General features: G+C 37.3%; 1 protein-coding gene and 1 pseudogene across 1 annotated transcript; one reads left to right on the top strand and one right to left on the bottom strand.

Moving 5' to 3' along the window:
* Window positions 1-7,720: 7,720 nt before the first annotated feature.
* On the bottom strand, window positions 7,721-8,981 carry TRIM61 (tripartite motif containing 61; the record flags this gene model as incomplete). Its single annotated transcript, XM_077139552.1, is given in 8 exon segments — window positions 7,721-7,974; window positions 7,977-8,112; window positions 8,114-8,241; window positions 8,244-8,390; window positions 8,393-8,737; window positions 8,740-8,805; window positions 8,907-8,933; window positions 8,936-8,981. Coding segments are annotated over 8 exon segments (1,149 nt in total), but the record flags the coding sequence as incomplete, so codon positions are not given.
* A 6,469-nt stretch (window positions 8,982-15,450) lies between these two features.
* Window positions 15,451-20,166, top strand: LOC143665951 (cyclin-J pseudogene; annotated as a pseudogene).
* Window positions 20,167-22,833: the final 2,667 nt, after the last annotated feature.

A 22,833-nucleotide genomic window follows, 5' to 3' on the forward strand; every position in this document is an offset into this window, starting at 1 on the left:
ATTCTTTTAGAAAGGGGAACTTTGGGGCTGTATTAAATTTTTTTTAATTTGGTTATAAGCTTATGAAAAGGTTTTTATTTCTGTAAATAATCCGGCCTCACTATGATTTAAAATAAAAATATTACTATTATAGTTAAAGTTTAAAATATATTACAGTTAAAATCTTTCTGCAAACAGTAAGAATGGAATCAATCCTTTACTTGTCCCTCTCAAAAATATTTAATAAAATTAATATACTAGTTAAAAACAGTTGAGGAAAAAGCATAAATTTTTAAAATTCCAGGGCTCTTACCTAAAACTTTCAAATCCAAAAAACCTAATATCTTTCTGTCTTGGGACAAATTCAATGAGCTCGTAACTTAATTCCTGGCATGCCTAGCAGTTGAAAATATTGTTAAAAATTTTTAAGTTTTTTACTAAATTAAGCTGAGAAATTTTAAATATATTATAAAATAATAATTTATGTGTTCTAAGTATAAAGTATATAAATGCCTGGCCATGTTCTAAACTGAAGCATAAATTTCTTCCACTCCTCTGTTATTTTATAATATCTCTGTCTCTTCTTCCTTCCATGAATCTTCTTACTAAAAACATATGCAGGTCCAAAAGCTTTGTAAATGTATTATCAAATTTATTTCTAATTATATGCAGTTTAAATAAATAAAAACTACAAGTGAAATGAATACAAAAGGTGATAAATAGTTTAAAGAAATGAGTTCTGTTTGTTATAGTCATTGTAAACTACAACTTGTAAATTAATAAAGAAAAATAATAGAAAGGTAAAGGGAAGGAATTTTATTCATCATAGTCATTTTTAATTATAAGTTCTGAATGATTATAAAAGGTTATAAAGAAGAAGTTTATGAAAATGAATTCTGTCTGTCATAAAATAATTGTAAAGAGCTATAAAAAAGGAGCTTATGAAAGTAAATTCTGTCTGTCATAATTAGTACTAACCAAAAATTAATACATCTGTTTATCATATAGTTCAAAAAAAGAAAAGTTTTTGCATTAAGCTAAGTATTCATACAAAACTAAAGTTAAGTTTTCTCTGTGTTCTATTAACTTGAATTGTTAGTATGCTCTTAATATAAAGTCTTTTGAAAAATAATTTTTCCTAATCACCCAAATACTGTGTCTAAAATATTTTACATCAAAATAATACATTTATAATGGTTACAAACACTTTATTCTTTCACCTTATATAAATAAGGTGCTAAGGTACTAAAATAACTTAACCTATTGCATAAAAAGTAGTTAAAACATATTACAATGGTTTAAAAAATCTATCTTGTTACTAATTAAATTGAAATAAATAAAATATTCATATATGTGAACATTGTATAAATTCCTAAAAATTTGACAATATTCTCACTGTCAATGTTATATCCTGATAATAATCTATATGATGTTAAACAATGGTGTTATTAATCATGGTTTTAATTATTTTTAAAAAGCGAAACATCATAGAAACAGCCAAATTGTCAGTTGCACTGCTTTTCTCTAATATTTCTCTAAAAATATCATGTGCAACTTGAAAAAAAATTTCAACAAATGTATATTATATTTTGTCTGTTGAATGACATAACTCTGGTAAATGTGCGAAAATATAATAGAACAAAACCTCTGTTATGATTTCTTAATATAAAACAGAGTCCAATGTTTTTATTTCTAAAAAAGCTTTATTTAAAAATACTTATAAAAATTAAAGTTCATATTGTAAGCATTAATTATTATCATTAAATTCTGAGGTGCTTTACTCTTTATGTGACACAGTAATTCCTGAAACCTTAAGTGTCTATATAACATCTAAAACTCAAATTTAGTTCTCCAGCTCTGAAAGTTAGTATGGGACCACCCAGCAATGATTAAAGAAATAAAAGAAATTAAACTCCAATTAAAAATATGATGAAGCTGACATAGTTAAAACCAAAATAAATAATATACAAGGTAAAAAATAAATGTCACTTCTATTTTAAAGCTTTAAGTTCTGTGTGAGATAAAAAGGGTTTATTTTGTCCCAAATTTGCACTATCTAATTTAATCTGTCTAGTAAATTAAGCATCCTAATTCAGCTTTATTTAACATAGAACCTGGAATAAGGAACAAAATCTTAATGTTTTGTACAAGTTAATGTTTTATACTCTCTATTTCAAAGTATTTGAGGTAAAAAATGAAAAAGTGTCTGCAAAGTCCCTTGAAGGACTGGGAAAAATAAAACTATTAAAAATTTGCCAGGTAGGCAAGGCCTCCATTTTAAGGCTTGCCCTTATAAAACTTATTTCAATAATGGTAAACTAAACCTACTTAAAATTAGTGCCTAAGAACCATCTCCAGACAATCTCTGCTGTTGCTCAAATGCGGTCTCTCTCTAATCCAAACTCTGAGCTTCCCCACAATGTGGCACATGATTTGCAGGGATATAAACTGGCCCTGGCAGTGTGAACTATAACTAACCCTGGTATCATAGAGCATGGCTGGCCCTGGCAGTGCAAAACATGAACTCCAAAGATAAGCCTGGTCTTGACATGGATAAACTAACCAAAAGGGGGGAAAATAGAGTTTCAATGGCTAAGAAATTTCAAATTGAGCTGAGAGGTTATTCTGAAGGTTACTCTTTTGCAAACTTCAGCCAAATATTACAAACTGCCACAATATGGCAAACTCCAACCAACAATGTTCCTAGAAACCTGAAAAAATATCTAATGCTCTATAAAATTATTCATTAAATTTGTTTTTCAGAAACTTAAAATCTCCAGATTGTTCCAATGCCAAAGAAGCTCTGAAACCCCAAAATGCTGAACTCTCCAAAAATAGCAACTGATTACATCAATTCATCTCTCTGCCCCTTGGATCTTATTAACAATCCATTCCTCCCTAATTATCCCCCTATTAATTTTCCTCCTAAACCCCTGCCTCTCACAAAGTCTATCTAAGTTTGTTCGCAGGTCAATAGCGACATGACCAACCAGCAGAGTTCTAAAAACATACTCCTACTACAACAGAAATTTAAAACCTGCTCCTGTCACAACCCAGTTAATGATGCCTCTACCTGGCTCAAAGCAATTTTTTCTTCCCCAACTCTGCCCCTTGACAGCAGGAAGTAGCCAAAAAAGAGAACATGACATCCTTGCTCCTTCTAAAAATTGCTTTGAGCTGAGCTAAGGCATGCCTCCAAACCTAACCCCAGCTCTGGTCAATTTTATTAAAATAAAAAGGCAGGAATGTCAGGTGTCTGAAAATAAACTTGACATACAAAATGGATTCTGTGGACCTGGGTGCCCCTGCAGTTTCTCTCCCTCAGCAGCTTCTCTGACAGGACCTGATGTGCCTGCAAGGTATATGAGCATGAACGTGCCAACACCCCAACTGCCAGAGGCCAGACCAGATAACCATGAGCATGAAGTCATGATCTGCACCAACCTGATATCTCCCAGCGATACCTGAGGCCACACATCAACCCCTCCCCTCTTGGTACATTTTTTCTTTTAAAACTACAAGATGTCAAAAAGGAAGGTGGAGCCATTTTTCCTTTCCTTTTGCTAGCAGGTTTCGTTGGCTCCTGCCTGCCTGTTCTCCCCGTGATCTCACTCAATTGCTTTCTCTCTAGCAGTAAACCTATTAAGCTTCAACTTGCTGTCTCACATGGAATCCTTAACAAATCCATACCTAACAGTGATATTATGAACTACTGATTGTATACGTTAGATGGATTGTATGTTGCATGAAAACAACCCAATAAAAATGTTTTTTTAAAGCAAAAAAGAGATCAGACCAGTTAGATATGTGAATGAAGCTGATCTGTTTAAAACTAAGGCAAATAAATCTTCAAAAGGTAAAGAATTATATTGACTGTGTTTTAAACTTCAACTTCTATGTAAGACCAAAGGAAGAGATGTTTATTTGGTGCAAAATTTATATATTCTATAGCACGCTATCTAATTTAGCATGTATGGTCAGTTCATTCAAACACCTATAATTAAATGGAATCTTGAATAAGGAGTAAGATCTTGTTGGTTTGTACAGTTTAGTGTGATGCCACCCATACTTCCCAGGGTAATCTGACCAGAACATTAAAAAGTATTAGCAAAGTCCTCTTGACTTACTAGGGAAATATTAAACTTCCCTACCTGGGGATTTGTTGATATTCTCGCAAGCGTTGGGAACTGCAATTTAATAGGCTAAGTCCTTGATCTTGGACCTTGCCCTAATAAAACTTACTCCTGCAAAAGAGAAGTTAAGCTTATAATTGTGCCTAGCAGTCACTCTAGAGAACCTCTTTTGTTGCTCAGATGTGGCCTCTCTCTCTCTAACCCAACTCTGTAGGTAAACTCACCACCCTTCCCCCCTATGTGGGACATGACTCTTAGGGGTATAAATCTCTCCGGCAATGTGGGAATGGCTCCTGGGGATGTGCATGGCCCTGGAATCATGAGCTTGAGAAACCATTCTTGACCAAAAGGGGAGGGGAGGAGAAACATAACAAAATACAGTTACAGTGGCTGAGAGACTCCAAATAGAGTTAGTTTAACGGTCTTTCCAGAGGTTATTCTTTTATGCATTATGTAGACATCCCTTTTTAGTTTGTAGTATATTAGAATAGCTAGAATGAAATACCTGAATCTGTTGAATGAATCCAGTAGTCTTGATTCTTTAAGATGATTGTAAGGTCTTAAGGTATGACCATGCGTTGTGAAAACCTTCTGATTGACACACTTTATCCAGTGTGTGGACAGATGGGTAAGAAAATAAAGACAAAAAAAAAAAAGTAATGGGGAAATAGGGAGTATGGGACATTTTGGGTATTCTCTTTTACTTTTATTTTTAATCCTAATGTTATTTTTTTGGAGTAATTAATACGTTCAAAAATTGATTGTGGGGCTGAATGTACAACTATATGGTGACACTGTGGACCACTGATTGCACACTTAAGATGATTATATGGTATATGAATATATCTCAATAAAATCTCATTTAAAAAATGAAGAGAAAACCCAAATAGATCATAATACTTCCAGGCTTATGACCTTGGACTGACTTCTTAGCACAATCCTTCACATTAGCCCTCAAATGTGCTTGTTTCCCATTTCCTGCTTTGCTCCAGCCATGCTGGCCTGATCCTGCACTTTACAACATTTTCCACATCCATTATTCTGTGCCAGAAGCATTGAAACCCATTAACTACACAGTGGCTGGGAAGCTCTGCTCTGACCCATCAAATCTTTTACTGCCTCAGGGGCCTTTGCACAGCCTTTCCTTCCGTCTGAAGATCTCCTCCCGCACCCTTTCACGTAGCCAGCTGTGACTTATTCCTTGGGAAGTTCTGTTTGAATCACCCAAAATGATATATTTCAATGTTCAGTCAAAAATTGAAATAAAACACCATTTACAACTGCATTAAAAAACATGAAATACCTAAATATAACTCTGACGAAATCTGTCAAAGACCTTTAAACCAAAAACTACAAAATACTTAGAGAGCCTTGTGAGAGAAATAGGGAAAATAACCTCTTCTCGGGAAACAAAATGGCTCAGATTTGCTTGCCCAAGCTCTCTGCAGTCCTGTTTGCTAAACCTCTCACATCCTGGTTCCTTATTTAAGGTCCGATAAGCACAAGTCAAGTTTCACATTCTTCTAGGCCAGTCCATTTCCCGGAATCCACAACAAAGGGGGCTGTAACTGTAACCTGGACTTTCCTAAGGGAAGGTCTGTCTCTTCCTGATTGGATTAGCTTTGGGCTCAAGACTGAAAACACATAACTCCCAGCCAATGGGGGATGGGTGAGCAGGGCGAGGGGCAATCGCATCAGGGGATCTATATAATCTTTGTTACCGTGCACAGCGGGTGCACTCACCTGCTTCCACTTATCTGGTGGGCGTCCTTTCTCATGAGAAAGAAATAAACAATGGCTGTCTCTGATTTAGCCTCTTGCTTCAGAAATCTTCTTTTAGATAGGCTACAGTCATCCCGCTCGCATTGATTGGAAGATTAAACATTGTTAGAATGTCAATTATCCTCAAACTGATCTAAAGGGTTAATGCAATCCCAATCCAAAATCCAGCAAGCCTTTTTTTGTAGATAGAAATTCTCCAAATTTTACATTAAGATCACTTTCTGTAATCTACAGAAAGATGTGATTCCCAGAATCAATAGAGTAAGCCAAAAGAGGAAAACATGGGACTAAGTCAATAGGGATTCTGAGGACAATCAACAGGGATTCTGAGGAAAAGGAGGTGAAGGGAAGAATTGCAGCTAAACAAAAATAAAAAGGACCTTGTCCAGATACAAGAGAAAAAAGATTATCTCTTGATTATGAATGTATATGAGTGTGTTAAGTATGTATGTGGGAGGGATGTGTAATAGTGCCCCCTTGTTTTTCACTGTAAGTCAATACTGACAAAGACATACACACGAAATAAAAATAACAAAACATGTTACTGAGAAATAAGAGGTAAACAGATGAAATCACTAAATTTAAAGTCGCTACCTTTACAGAGCAAGTGACCATGGAGTGGTCACATATGCCTTTAATAATGGCTTAATTTCTTTAAAAACAGAAGGCATAGGTAGCTACCAAGAAAGCACAGGTAGTTACCAAGAAAAATTTATTACACTTTTATTGGCAATTATTGGACTTCTTAAGTAATATACTTTTATTTTAGAGTTCCTAAAGCACTTTCCAATTGGACCCCTTAAGTTATCTGCAAAATAGGCAGAAACTGAGATGAAAACTATTCTGGTTTAAAGAGACAACAAAAAAACACTCAATTATTGATATTGAATGTTCACTGGCTTATTTATGTCCACTAACTGGAAGAAAACTAGAGTCTTACAATAGTTCATCATTCACAAACTATTGCTGTATTTAAATATAACACCAAACACACAAACTATTGCTGTACAGATCTTAAGGGGTTTAGAGTAAGTTCCAACATAGAAATAAGGTCAAAATGCTTCTGTAAAGTAATCACTAAAAGTATAGAGAAAAGCTCTATCATTCAAGTTATAGAAGGAAATCTCACCCAATTCACAGTCTAAAAAAAATACCAATCTTAGTCGGTATTACTTTTAGCACTTTTAGCAGGAGATTAATTTTCTTAGGACCCAATGTAATATAATTATTCTGACTACATTGTTCAATTTCCCATAATCCAATTTGTACTTGTGGCATATTTCTCAGGGACTGGAGCCTAGCCATGCTTAAAATTTTTTAATCCTTCTCTCCCTCTCTACATTCACTCTCTGCCCTCCGTACCTGTAACCCCCCTCTCTGTTCCCCCCTTCCCCCTCTTGTTGTAGACCGCCCATTTCCGTAGCTCGCCACAAACCCGCAGCCTTTCCTGTTTTTCTCCTCGCTTCTCTATTCCTAATTCTAGCTCCACACCTGCCTAAAGCTTACCAACTGCCGCCTGGCTTGTGTGAGTGGCTGTCTCCCCCTGACGTGTGCGCCCAAGACTCCACCCCTCCCCGAGAGTACTTAAGCCCCACGCTTACCCCGCTCTGGGTCGTCCGAGCCCCGGGGTCTTCGGACCCCAGACGTCTCACTCCTCGGGTTCCCGGGTGGCCCATCCCGGAGTGTAACAATAAAAGCTTAAAACCCGCATCTGGCCTGAGTGAAGACTTCCTCGCGACCGCCGGCTGGGGAAAGCGCCGGCTCCAGCTTACCCAGGTTAATTCCTGCGAGCTCGCCCCAAACCCACCCAGTGTACCGGTCGCGCGGCCGGCTGAAGCTATCAGCGGCAGTACTAAAATTGGTTGATTCTAGCTTTTTCTTCTTCTGGGAAGAGAATCTTTGCAAACACCCATAATCTATTCAGGCTTGTCTTTCACTTCCACCTTCCAGTACTGTCTGCCAGAACTGTATCCCTTAGGACCCAGAACAGCTGGGAAGAGGTAAAATCTCCTTAGATTATAAAGACACTTTTGCATTGTATTCCCATACACACATATTTTTCTATCTTCAGAAACAATAGTTCATGATGCGCAGTTTCAGGATCCAGAATTACAGTCACTTGAAACAGGCGGAAAATTTTGTTCAGGACAGAATATTGTGGAGGAAGATGAAAACCATATTCCTTTAATCTGAATGAAAAAGGTTCAGGGAATTTTAAGATTTTTATACTTGTGGCAAATACCCTTACCATCTCTTGGTAGTTCCATTTCTGGCTGCACACATTTGCTTGTTCTCTTCTTTAATAGACATTTTAATGAGGAAACACGATCAGAAAATTTTGTTACATTTCATTTAGTTTTTTAAACATATTCATCTCTTCATCTTATAACTGCTTAAAAGCACTCTCTTGCTCACTTTGGCAAAACAATGTACGGTGCTCAAATTCAAACTGTATTTCTTCTCTCCTATATTTTACTTTCTTATTGAGTTGAATGGCTTTCTTGTTCCCGCATCTATCAATTTTTCAGCTTGTTCCACCCCCTCCTTCCAGGACTCAAGGTAAGCTTCCAATATGTTCCTGTGATAGGAGGCAGGCTTCTCTATGGGCCAAAAGTACTTATACGGCTGATCAATACAGAAACTGTAGTGGGGACACACATTCTTTAGGTCCTCCTCACAGAAAAAAAGTTAGAACTTGATTGTGCTTCTCACATCTAGCTCCTCTTCTTGTTTCTTCTAATCTGGAGTGGTTTTTGCAATTTCAGTCAAATTCCCCAGCTGAGAATTGTTCCTAAATTTCCTTTTTGGACAGCTAAAATGGCAAAAAGGGCCAGGAAAGTGATAGCTAGATCCTTCCAGGACACAGTATTGCAGAAGTGACAGAAGTTATGCCAACAATCAATGGTCACCGCTTTTTTTTTTTCCACATGGGCAGGCAGGAATCGAACCAGGGTCTCCAGCGTGGCAGGCAGGAATTCTGCCTACTGAGCCACCGTGGCCTTCCTGGTTACTGGTCTTTTAAGAAGTCCAAACAGATGAACAGCTGGCCCCTGCTTGGAGATCTACCAGAAATATCACAAATTCCATTGATAAATGAACAAAGGTAGTTGGATAAGTTAATGCCTGGCTCTCTAGAGCTCAAGACCTAATAGGAAGTATATATGTTCCCCAGACCTTGCAGGGTGATCAGCTTTTGGTTTCACTGGTTTGGCATGTTGGTGGTAGCCTCTGAAGACTTGTTAGCTCCCTCCTACTTAGCTCCAGAGAATACAGCCTCAACTGCAGAGCCGGCAGCCTACTGCATATCAGCTCACATTAAGTGTGCTACTGATCTTCCCACACAATAACCTGAAGTCAAGCTTAATGACATTCTTATCCAAGGGATAAGTCACCAATCCAAGACAAGGAATCCCTCCTACAGGTGAGAAAGTACAATTACTCAAAAATCTGATTCCACAATCACCAATATATTAAAAAAATTCACACAAGAAGCATCAATGAATGCTAAAATTATGGGATTTTAGTTCTTGGAAAAACAGGAAACCCACAGAGATTTACCCCACAGATTACTTTTTAAAATAATAATAATAACAATAGCACTAATGTAAGGCAAACTGACCTTAATTGCTTCTTGATGTGATATAATGGTAAGTACACAACATTGCCTGTATAATATTCTCATAAAAAAGTTTAACCTAAATTTAACCATGAGAAGATGATTAGTCTAATTCAAGTTGTGGGCCATAAAATAAAACAAAAACTAAAAAAAATTTTTGGATCAAATATGAGAATTTTGTATTTTCTCCTATAATAGATATATTATATAACATTGTATCAGTGCTAAATTGGGTACAATGAAGTTATCATAGCTAAGAAGTAAAATGTCCTATTACTTAGGAGATATATAGTAAAGCATATGAAGTGAACCATTTTGATGTCTTCAGCTTACCTTAAGAAGATTTTTTAAATGTATACATTAAAGCATATATAACTAGAAAAAAGAAAACATGGTAAACTATTAACAACGGGTGAATCCAAAAAAAAACATACACAATGTTGAATGCATATCCTTTCCATTTTTCTGTAAGTTTGAAATTTTCAACATAGTGAGAGGGAAATTTTCTGCTTCGTTAGCAAATACCACTCATAACCAGTTTTCAGCAAATCAAAAGTTCCTCTATCAAGCTTGCAAACTACCTAACCATCAATATTTTCTCCTTCTCCCTCACACTACAGAAACTTTTATCTCAACTCTTCCTTCTTATACTTGAACAAAAATACTGAGAATAGTATGAACATGGTTTTGATGTATGAAATTGGCTTTATGTTTGTGAACTAATAAGTTATTTTATTATTCAGACTTTCTTTTATTACCAGCAGAGTAGGAAAAAATACAGGAGTTCCAGAGAGTCTGCATTTATCAATTTTCATGTATTTAGACCAGAAGATGTGGTTATCCCCTACCCTTGCAGAATTAGTTATCACAGCCACAGGCTGCAGGAGGCAATGTTTCCCCATGCAAGGACTGAAGCTATTCGGCCTACTCTACATTGGAAAGACGGTTCAACTACTTACTGTGTATCTTTAGGAAAACCCACGGATCTTTTTTTAATCTCATGTCCTTGAACTGTGAAATGGGGATTGTAGTAACTCCTTTCTTGTTGTAAGGATACCACATAAGTGGTAGCCAATATACTCACTGTTCTTGAGCAGAAAAGAGCTATTAGATTTGTTTGAATCTTGGTTCCAAAGAAAGTCTGCATATTGCATTTGCTTCTTATCTCTTAAATAGATCTCTTAAAGCACTTTCAATTGAGAATAATGTCCCCTGCTTGCCAACTTGTCCTATAGATTGTCCCAAATTCTAGAACTGTCTATTACTTCTTGATATAATTTAACTCCCTCAAGTCTTTCATTTTTAAACTGGTTAAATCTTTCCCCTCATTTCAAGAACTTCCTATAAGTCAGGATGACATTTATCACCCTTAAACTACCATTCAGGGCCTTTTATACTTAATTATCTTCATCTTCTGGCTATGCTCCCCTTCAGCACTCAACATTTTAATTGCTTTCCACCCAGATTACCTAGATTTCCTCACTGCTTTCCAGAGGCCAAGTTCTGTGCTTTCGGAGGCTCAGCCCCAAATCTCTCACGCTCAAAAGATTAATTACATGTCAGGCACTATGCTAAGAGCCTTCCACACAGTCCCTGATTCAACTAAACCCTCAGGAAAAGACCTATTAAATTAGGAGCTATTATTTTTAATTATAGTTGTTGAATGAAGATTTTTTTTATCCAACATTACATTATTTGGCATAACCATGTTATTGCCTCTACTTCATATTCTCACAGCATGTTGTGTATCCCTCTATAACTATATAGTAACTGTCTTGTTCATATTTGATAACATATCCCATAAACTTAAAAAGGGAATAGCAGGAGCTTATATATTCCAGCTCTAAAACAGTGAAAACAGAGGCAAATTGAAGGTAGCAGTACCTGCTGGAACTGGGTTTTCATCCAGCTGTGCCACCTAACTAGCTGCAATGACTTAATTTACTGAATGACTTAATTTCTCAGAGTTTCAATTTTCTTTTCAGAAAGTCGAACAAAAACATAATAGTTTAGTAAGGAAATAATATAAAAGACATGTCAAAGTGCCTGGTATTTAGCACATGTCCAATTAAAAGTATTATAAAAATGTAAAGTGTCTCTAAATATTAGTGTGATTGACAATAAAGTAATGGTAATTCTATTAACGGTCTATTAATCTATGATTACCCTGCAACAAATCAGCAAAGGCAGAAAGAAGGCTCTGCTTCACTAAAGGTTATGCTGAAAAATAGTGATGATGGAATTGGTTTTATGAATGAAACTTTGGGTCAGTCTTCTGCTTGAATATGGCAGAAGTTTATATATATATATATATACATATATGTATGTATGTAACTGTATGTATGTAGAAATGTATATAAGTGCATACATATTTCCATATTTGTTTTTTTCCTCTAATATTTGTGCTTTGTATTAAGTGGTTAATCAGTTGATTAAAACTTCATTTTTTAAAGTTAAAAAATTATTATAAGAATATCATATAAAATCTCACAAGCATGAAAAACTCCTAGAAATCTATCCCAATCCCACTACTTATAAACATGAACTTCATTACAGTATACATTGCATATCACATAACACATATATTTACATGTAAAACACACTAATATTTATCCTAAAAGTTGCCGTGTTTCTGACATCCAGGGGTGAAAGTCTCCCTGGCGACGTGGGAAATGACTCCCAGGTATGAATCTGGCCTTGGTATCATGGGATCAACAATTCCATCCTGACCAAAAGGGGGAAAAGAAGCGTAATTAATAAAGTATCAGCGGCAGAGAGAGTTCAAATACAGTCAGGAGCCTACTCTGGAGGTTGCTCTTATGCAAGCTTCAGGTAGAACTTGCTGCCTATAATAACCTGCCAAACCCCAACCAGGACAATTCCAGCCAATCCGAAAGAACTCCTAGGGCAACGTTTAAGATTCCACAAGGGCTGCATGGGCCCTTGGAACAGATAAGTCCTGAAACCCAGAAAGCCCAGCCTCTCCAGAACATCAGATAGTTCCATCGCCCTGCCCCATATTATTGACAGACCCTTCCAAAATGAAAAACTTAGAATGACCATAGCCCAAATACCCCTAAAAAGAGGGATGGAAAGATCAAAGGTGATGGTGGAGTTATACAGAGAAAGTAGGGTTTTAACGAAAGAATATGATTGCTGAATCATTAAATTGATATTTCTTTTAGTTAGAAGTAAAACCTAAAATTGTGGAATTGTAACCCATGTCAAACTTTGAAATGTGTTCTACAAACAATTGTAGTGCTGTGCTTTGAAATTTATAGCTTTTTTGTATATATGTTATTTTTCACAAAGTAAAGAAGGAAAAAAATCGATTGTGATGATAAAAAATATTTAAGCCCTCTAGCCTCCTATGTTCTGGAGCAGCTAGTAGGAGAAAAATCAAATGACAAATCCCATGACAAACTGTGGGATCTGCCCTGAAACTACTTGTTGAAGAGTGCTTTGAAAAACAGTGCTTTTGCATTTCTTTGCTTTGTATATATGTTATAGTATACAATAAAAAAGTTTTTTTTAAAAGTTGTCATGTCTCTTACAGTTGCTAAATTCTCAGTGTCTACTAAAGGTATTGCACTTCCAACAGACTCGCTGAGGTAATGTGGTACAGGAAATTTTCTGACAGTAATTTCGAAGGTGAAGGAGAGCAGTTTCAGGATTTTAAAATAAAGCTTTAATTTTGTTAAAATATATTCAACTTGCAAAATGTTCCAAAGCAGAACTACATAGAATGAATCATACTGCCTCTTCCAAACCATTCTCCCCTCCTGCCCATACTCTTATCTCATCAAATGACACTGTCATATCACCCTTCCAATTCTTGTTTAATTCTTTCAAATGGGTATTTTTGAGCAGGCTGAGAAAGAAGGGGGACATATAGGGGTGAGGGCGAGAGTGCATGGGGTGGTCAGAGATTAGAAAAGGAGAACATAGTTGGAAAACCATAAAATTAGAAGGAAAAAAGTACTTTGAATATATGTGCAAAAGAAAGAACTCTCGCACAGTGCAGGGAACATGAGAGGTACTCACTGCAGCCAAACATTATCATTCAGCCTCTTCTCCTGACACACACACATCAGTCTTCCCTGCTTTTCAAACTCAAGCCATGAAGTGAACAGATTCGAAGGCACTGCCACCACTTCTCTCCCCTGGATTGCAGTTTGAGCCTTCTATTTTTCATACCCCCAAACACAGCAGTCCCTCCAAATCAATTCCCGAACTCTGTAGTTAAGTATTTCCTTTCAAATTCAATTTTCATCCTTTTATCTTCCAACTTAAAGCACCAGTCATTTATTACTTTTTTTTTTTTTTTTTTTGGCATGGGCAGGCTCTGGGAATCAAACCCAGGTCTTCAGCATGGCAGACAAGAATCCTGCCACTGGGCCACTGTTGCCCACCCTTATTTATTAGTTATGGAAGCAGTTCTCAAACTCCCTATCGTATCATATAGTAACAATTTAACAATTGTTATTTTTGTGATTATTTTGGCCATGTCCGACTCTCTCACTAAACAGTAAGCTTCTTGGCAGAAACCTGTCTCTAGTTTTTTTATTCATTGTATCCCTAATATTCTAGAGCTGGGCATATAAAGGGTGCTCAAAAACTATTTGGTGAATAAATAGAACAACCTGTGGTAGAATCTTAGCTCTCAGTTTCAACCATCATCTTGAATGATTCTTAACATGCTTGAGACTAAAACAGGTCATGTGTGAAATTAAAATAATTCCTACATGTAAGATTCTTGTTAGGTAAAAAGGTGCTTAAACCAGCCAGAGAAGTGCAGACAACGTAAGATGATAGGTTCCAAACAAGAAGTGGCCACCATTCCACTTCCTTAAACGTCCCCTCGCCCAACCTTAGCCACTTTCCAAACTCTCTTTCAGATCAAAATGTTTGTTTAATGCTGGCCAACCATCTATATTCTGATTCCTCAAGTCTGAGCTTGTAATTGAGAAGTTAGGATTTAAGGGATGATTATGATTACTGAACCATTATATAGATATTCCCTTTTTCTTCCGGGTATATTAAAATAGAAGCAAATCACCGAACCTCTGAACTGTATCCCAGCTGCGTTGATCTCTGATAATGACTGTATAGCCTTTATCTTGTGCTCCAGTGATTGTAAAAACCTTGTGACTAAACTTTACTTGTACCTACTTTATTCAGTTTTTCCACTTTAGAGTCCTGTGATCGCTAAAGATAGCTCTTACAGTTTATTAACGAAGGGCCTTGAGTCATGTCAGAACTAAACCACCCAACTCAGTTATCTTGATAACCAAGACTGGATCTAACCAAAATGGGTCCACCTGACATGCACAGTAGCTTATACTTTAAGTCACCTATAATTCATAATACCAAAAATCACACCCACCATCATATTAAAGCTGCCATTTTCTTACATATGTTCTGTGATGAAGCATGTAATCAATCTGCATGCTCGATAATTAGATCACCCCTAATTACATCCTCTGGGGCCATTGTGCTCATTATCCCAAAACCTGCCCATCTTTTAAAGCTATAAAACTATCAGAATTACTGTAGCTCCAGGAGACAGATTTTTGGGCCAATAAGCCATCTATTCTGCTTCACGCTTAGCAACAAATTCCTTTTCTCTTTGAAGCCCTGGTATCTCAGAAACTGGTCATTTGGGCACATCAGGAAACAGAATCCACTGCCTTGGTCCCATAACAAGCTGAGATCCAGAATCCTGCATTTCTCACTAGACTTTCTCAATAATAGGGGACTACCCATCTTGGTCAAGCCTTGAGCTGGGCTAGAATGCACAGTAGGTGGTCAGGAAGACTTTGCTGAGCTAAGCCTCATGCCAGGCCTCCTTTGGGGTCTTCTCTCACCCTCCCACCTCACCTGGAGCAGGTGGCTCAGATCTTCAAACTCGAGGCTGTTCAAGAACCTAAGTCACCTGGGATGTCCCCCAGCTGTCTAGACTATTCAAGTTACAACATCAAGGAGCCCTGGGCCTGCAAGGTAATTGACGGGTCAGTGGCGGTGGTGGGCAGAGTCCCACGCATGCTCAATGACCCTGGATGGATGGGGAGGGTGTGACCAGGGCCTGGGGATGACACCAGACCCTTTGTGGTTGGGTAATGGGAACTGATCATTCAGTTCCCAATTATATCCATTTCAGATTCTGACTGTTATTACTCCTGTGAGAAAATTGAAGGTAAAATAAGACCAAGCAGTACTCATTGCAGGTTGGTTTTAAAAGCTTCGCCACCCTACCTATCTCCCAGAAGGTAAGGGTGTGGAGAGCTCTGCAGTGGAGCTGCTTCCTCTGATCTGGGGTCACAGGGTGGGGTAGGTGAGGTGGGGTTGGAGGGTAGGAGAACCTTGAAATGAAAGAGGAACAATCCCAGTTCTACAACATACTGGCCCCATGCGTGGGGTTCATGGATTTCGCTTCTCTATGGTTTAGTTTCTCTATCATCAAAATGGGAATATTAATATCTATATTACAGAGTGTCAAAAGATTTAAGTGAATTAGTGCAAGTGATTACCTAGTATAGTACCTAGTAACTAGTACATGCTCAATAAAATTGTGTTTTCTTTATTGCTCATAGTGATGTTCTCTTGTTCTCAACTTTTCTCCTGCTATTCATCAACTAAGAAAAATTCTTAAAAAATTGAAGAATAACTAATTATCAGGATCTTATAGTTCCACTTAGCAATTCTGAACATCTGAAAAATTCACTTCTAGGAAAATCACAGCATAGATATAGGCTTGTGAAAGTCTTCCCCCCAAACCAAACAAACTAACAAAAAGTCAAAATAGCAAAACATAGATCATCAGTTCTGGCACTAATAGAAGAGACTAACTTTATATTACCAAATTCAGGGAATGATTAAATACAAAACCACTTGAAGCAGATAGGATCAGCACATCACTCCCTCCCTTAGAGAAGTCAGTTCAGCAGAAGTCAGTGGGTGCACTGTTCCAAACAGAGTCGAGAGGTTATCCTGGAGGTTATTCTTACACATTATAGAGATATCACCTTTTCAGTTAAGGTGTAATGAAGAGGTTGGAGGGAAGTGCCTGAAAATCTAGAGCTGTGTTCCAGTAGCCATGTTTCTTGAAGATGATTGTATAATGATATAGCTTTCACAATGTAATTGTGTGATTGTAAAAACTTTGTGTCTGATGCTCCTTTCATCTATGGTATGGACAGATGAGTAAAACATATGGATTAAAAATAAATAAGTAATGGGGGAACAAATGCTAAAATAAATTTAGTAGATTGAAATGCTAGTGATCAATGAAAGGGAGTGGTAAGGGGTATAGAAAAAAACAGGGGAAACAAAGCCTAAAATATATTGGGTAGATGGAAATACTAGCAGTCACTGAGAGGGAGAGGTAAGGGGTATGGTATGTATCAATTTTTTTCTTTTTTCTTTTTATTTCTTTTTCTGAATTGATGTAAATGTTCTAAGAAATGATCATGGTGATGAATATACAACTATGTGATGATTCTGTGAGTTATTGATTACATACCAAGAATGGAATGATCATATAGTAAGAACGTTTGTGCTTGCATGTTGTTGTGATTAAAAAACATTAAAAAATTAAAAACAAAGAGTGGGTGCGCTGACTCCTATCAATCCTCAGTGACACCCCAATCTCACCCAATGGGTAAGACAGGGCTGAAATGTGTATGTAGCATAAAGCAATGATGAAAGCACTAACATTAAGACTCCTGAACTGAAATATCTGATCGACGTTAAGTGCTTTATGGATATGGGGGGGGTGGGGGGTACTGGGAATAAGAGCAACAGTCACCTCTTTGGGTCAGTTTCACATCACAGTTGGTGAGTCACACCCTGAAGAATCGCATCCCACCCCACCAACTCAGGCTCACTGAGGCCTCTCCCGAGAAGGTGACATTTTTAAAGTATGACTCAAAGGAGGACTATTACTTGGACAAATTCCAGATTAAAAGTCTTAAAGGCTGAAGGAATAGTAAATGAAATTCTTTAAAGATCACACTACCTTAAAAGGCCTTAGTCTTTAGTCTTTAGACCGATTTGACTGGAACTTCAGGTGATTGTGGGGAGGTGTCAGGAAGTAGATAAAAATGAAAAATGACTTTTGTGAGGCTAAGGAGATAACCAAGAACAGATACCGCAAAGCATTTCAAGGCAAAGTCGAGAATTTTGTCTTTCTCAAAGGTGCAAAGAAAAATGAGTGAAGTATTTTAAACTGGGGAAAGGATAGGATAAGCTTTCAGTTTTGAAGGATGACTGACTACAACACAGTGGCAGATCTTTTGGGGCCTTTAAGTGGCTTTAAAGAGATAGGAGCTGGGTAGTAGAAATATAGGATTTGGATTCCATTTAAACACTACAATATAGAAAATATGAGTGTCACAGTTCATGATATAAAAATTACTTCAGACAGGAACTGCATCAGAATATAACTCAATCATGAAAGAGTGACCATGCTTTTTAGAGCGCAGTATAATTCCACAGAATTGAGTCAAACTACCTGATGGATATTAATCTAGAGTTGTTATATATTGGATTTTTCTTTTGGACCAATTGCTTTAAAAAAATTATGATCATTTTCTCCCCTATGTGACAAATTCAGAAGCAATCTTGCTTTCACCCTGACACATCCACCAAGACTGTTCTCAGTTTATCGGCTATCTCATTTCTTAGCCAAGGACTGCTTTTCACACCTTTCTGAGGTGCTTGGTAGTTCTGGTCTCTGACTGCTCCATCACATTTTGTGTAGCAGATTGTTCTTTGTTTCCTTGCCTTTCATGCATGTATATAAAGGCCTGTAAGGATACCAGGTAAATTGTATATGTAGCATGAAGTGCACACACACATGTTTATGTAAGCACAGGGACTGTCTCTCTATTTCTGTGTGCATAAGGAGGAGGTTAAGGAATGGTGAAGAACTGACTTTGGAACCAAACTGTCAGGAGTGCAAACCCAAGCTGGGCCTTTTTCTACTTGTGTGTCCTTTGGCAGGACAACTTTTAGTGCTTGTTTTCTCATCTGGTAAAAAAAGGAAAAGAAAAAAAAGAAGAGGGGGTGGGGAGGCAATAATAGTCCTACTTAGCTCTTAAAACTTCTTGCAAATACTAAATGAGTTTTCATGAGTTGAAACATTTGGAACAGTGCATGCATGGTAAATGCAGTATAAAATATATATGAACATGAATACATTTATATATAAATGCATCCAAAAATGTTTCTGCTTACCTCTGAGGGCAGAAGTGAGATTTAAAGGGAACAAATGCAACTGCCCTATCATGCTTTATATAATGTGCAAAGCTTTAAAAAAAATTCCATGTATTTTTGGCCATTTGAAAAGTTTTAGGAGAGCATAAGACACTTTAGATAGGCTGGTCCCGAACTGAGACCAGAGCTTCCCAATCAATTGTCCACAGAATGAGCGGGAGGGTGCCCTGGGTAGGCCTGTGGGGTTGGGACAGTGGGAGCTGGGTTCCACACTGAAGGGGCAGCAACTGGCTGGCTTGCTGCCCAGGCCACGGAGCTGGAGGGGCAGTGGTGGCGAGGACAGCTGCCCACCAATATTCATCAAGTGCTTCGGTACAAGTAGCTGAAGTTGCCCCCCCTACAAAGGCCAGTCCCCTCAGCTAAGTCCCAGGAGATATCTCTGCTGAGTTGATGGCCACTGCCAACCATCACTTCACCTGCTGCCTGGTATCTTGCTGTTTATTTGCTGGAACTGTTTATGGATCGCTATGACATCTCTATCCAACTGCTACATTTATTTGTGCTTCCTTGTCTGCTTCTAGCTAATAAATTTGAAGAATAAGAAGATAGGATGGCTAAGTTGGAGCAGCTCAATAGCCTGGGTTGTATGACTAATGTGAATCTAGAATTAGCAAAACAAAATTTGCTACGTGTAGAAATATATTATTAGAAACCTTTCAGGGGAACCTCTTCCTTCCGACTGCTGCCCACTGCATGAAGTATTATCTCTCTGAAGCAGTACATGAATCAGATCTTCATGATGGCTGGCCAATGATATATTTGGAAAAACTAAACTCTACGTGGCCAAGTACGCAGATTGCTTCCTAGGAGTATCTTTGCAAGATTAGGCCTTTCTAAATTGTGCACTTTTTTTAGGAGCTGCTGCATGTGTGGCTTCTTCAAGAGTTGTACTGCGTCTTTCTCCAGCGTGGCCTACAAAATGGCATCATCTTACTGCTTACTCCTGGGATTTCTTAGTGCAGTGCCTTGAATGGCTATTGATGGCTCATGAAAATGATGTGAAAGAAGCAAACACACCGAGGGGGCTGGACCTCAGTCAGAGTGCTTCTGACAGCCTCCCAGCCCTCGAAGCCAGTTCATTTTCAACAACCTCAGTATCTCCATCAAGCCCATCAGACCTCCCTGCAGTATCGTCATCCCGTATCAGAACAAGCAAGCTTGTCAACAGACTGTATCTACCACACTCACCTCATCGTACACATCACAGATATCTCCTGCTGGCTTCCAAACTAATGTTCAGAGTCTTGGGCAATGCAGGCTGACGTTGGGATGTCATTAGCGATACCAGTAGAAGTCAAACCCTGTCTGAACGTTTCTTATAACCCGAGTTATCAGATAAATGAACGTTACCCTTGCATTACTCCATGTTTTGAAAGGTGAAGGTAATATCCGACCCGGACTGTTTTGTGACTTGAAGCTCTAGAACAAGCTTTATTTAAACTCTTCAAAAGGAAAGGGAGCCTAATGGTATCAAAGCACTACAGATACTAGCTCCAGGAAACTGAATATCCCTTTCAGCACATAAAGAATACCTGGCGGACTGAGCACACACTTCAATAGTGTATGTGTCAAATCCTATTACAACAAATCCCTATATGACAAAGATTTTCAAGCCCTGGCTGATGGTCTAAATATTTCAAAAATAGTCAATGCAACAGAAAATGTAGACAGATTCCAACTCACCATATTGAGATTTGACCTATTGTGGGCTCCGACCTAATGTTGGCACCTATGTCAAAGACTAGGGTTTATCTGTGGACTGCTAAATAGTCTTTTATGAAGGAAAATTACAGGATTAATTTTTGAAGAGATCCTTTTTTTATTCTGCAGTTTTGAGTTATATTTTCTATCTACAGATGAATTTCTGACTAAGTTTAAGTTCGTAAATTGTTATATTATACCAATCTGAGCAGTAAAAAAAAGGAATTTTAAATAATTCTGTATAACTTCCTATCACAAATAGTATAGTTGGATATCTGTACAAAAATGAGAATGGAGTATATCTCTTATCTTAAAATCATGGTCATAATTTTTTGCTTTTTCCTTAAGTGATCAGATTCAAATCTTTAGGTTAAAATACATTTAACTCAGGGAATTTATACTACTTGGAAACACTTAACTGGAATGCACCGTGCTTTGGGAGTGTTAAAGTATGAACTACCTTTACAACCTATCAGCTAAGATACTCCTGCTGGGGTGTGTTTCCAAATGAGAACATAGCATTGTAGAATCGAATGAATGAAATGGTAGTTTCTATGACTCATAATATATATATATGTTTTGCGTTTTTCAGGGCAATTAATAATCTATATCCAGATTTGATATGACTCTAAAAAAGTTTTTTCAAGGGAAGGCATACTGTAAAATGTCAATACTAGAATAAAATTCCATAGGATTATTTTGGAAAAAAAACACTTTAGATACATTTTTTTTAGAATAGTTTGAAATAATCTGCTTTAATAGGGTGATAAGAGCAAAAAGGGAGTTTTTTTTTTTAGGCAGTTGCTTTTTCCTAATTTGCAAGTTTTCTTTAAAAAGAGGGGAGAGAAGAAAAGTTGGGAGGGAATGAATACGAAGTCCTTAGAAGAAAGCATGAGTCATATACAGAAAGAGATACACAGGTCTCAGGCTAAACTAAAGTGATGATCTCTATATATATATCTGCTTCTGATGAGATATAAATCTGTGGACCGCAAAATTTTCTGCATTTTTCAGTGGCAGATCAGGAAACTATTTTTGCTCCCCACAAAATATGTGGTTTTAATAAATAATTTTCAACTCCCTTGTGTCCTAATGGTTAAGAGCACAGTTTGGAATGTACATAAGCTTTGTAATTCCTACTCTACCAGTTTACTTTCACTGTCTAAGTCCCTGTTTCATTATCTAAAAATAAACAAAATAATACGTACAATGATAATAATAATACACAATAATACTTAACCCCCAGGGTTATCAGAAAACCATTGTCCAGAGACTGGAAGACTTCTTATCTTCTTATCTTCTTTTCTAACAAGAACAATGATTACTTTCTTTTTGTATACTGTGTGGCAGGGTCCCATTTCATTCTTTTTCCATGTGGGTATCCCATTATTGCAGCACCATTTGTTGAATGTTTGTTTGTTTGGGTTTTTTGGTTTGTTTGCTTGCTTGTTTGTTTGTTTTTGGGCAAAGTGCATGGGCCAGGAATCAAACCCGGGTCTCCTGCACGGCAGGCAATAATACTGCCACTGAGCCACCATCACACCGCCCCTCAATGATTACTTTTTAAACAAATGAAAACATCTAAATAATAAGAAAGGAGCTTAGACACACTGAAAAACAGAACTCCAAAAATCACAGTATGGAAAATAACAATCATCCCCAATGTCCAGCTGCTGGCCAATTCAAAGGCCAGAGCATCTTAACAAAAAATACCTTGATTTATCATCACATTACAAATTTAGAACTTTTTCATTTTTCAAAGCTAATAAATATTTTTAAAAGAGTTGCTGAAGAATTAGAAAAATTTTGGTTTGGATTTAACTGTTGTATTTAAACTTTTCATGACATTTATGGCTGTTCTTTTGTGTTAGGAGATGCAAAAGCCTTGTCCACATCTCATGGAAGACAAGAAAATAGTGCAGAAACTGACCTTCCAACACACCATCCCAGGAAATGTTACATTAAGAACGGAAAAACTGAAAAATTGCTGCATGGCAAAATATTCATTTCTCTCATCCATTATCAAGTTACAGCTATGAAGAATGTTATGTAGCTACTTACATGCCAAGTGCCACAAAACAGTTGATATAAGGTATTATGAGAACTTTGGCAAAAATATTGAGTTTTAGAAAATCCAGGGTCACGATGGTGGCATTAATTCTCTTGATTCTTAGTGTACAATCAGATGGCAAGCTTCCAGGTAGGCGTGATAGTACTTCTTTTCTAGAGGAGTTTACAGATCATCAGATTATCAAACTCACTTCTGCTCCTACCAAGTCTCCTTGGAATCTAGTCCTATGATTTTACCGTGGTTTGAGAGCTTAGATGTAAACAGAAGTCAAGTTG

This window comes from Tamandua tetradactyla, chromosome 22, assembly GCF_023851605.1.
Source record: "Tamandua tetradactyla isolate mTamTet1 chromosome 22, mTamTet1.pri, whole genome shotgun sequence".
Lineage (NCBI taxonomy): Eukaryota > Metazoa > Chordata > Mammalia > Pilosa > Myrmecophagidae > Tamandua > Tamandua tetradactyla.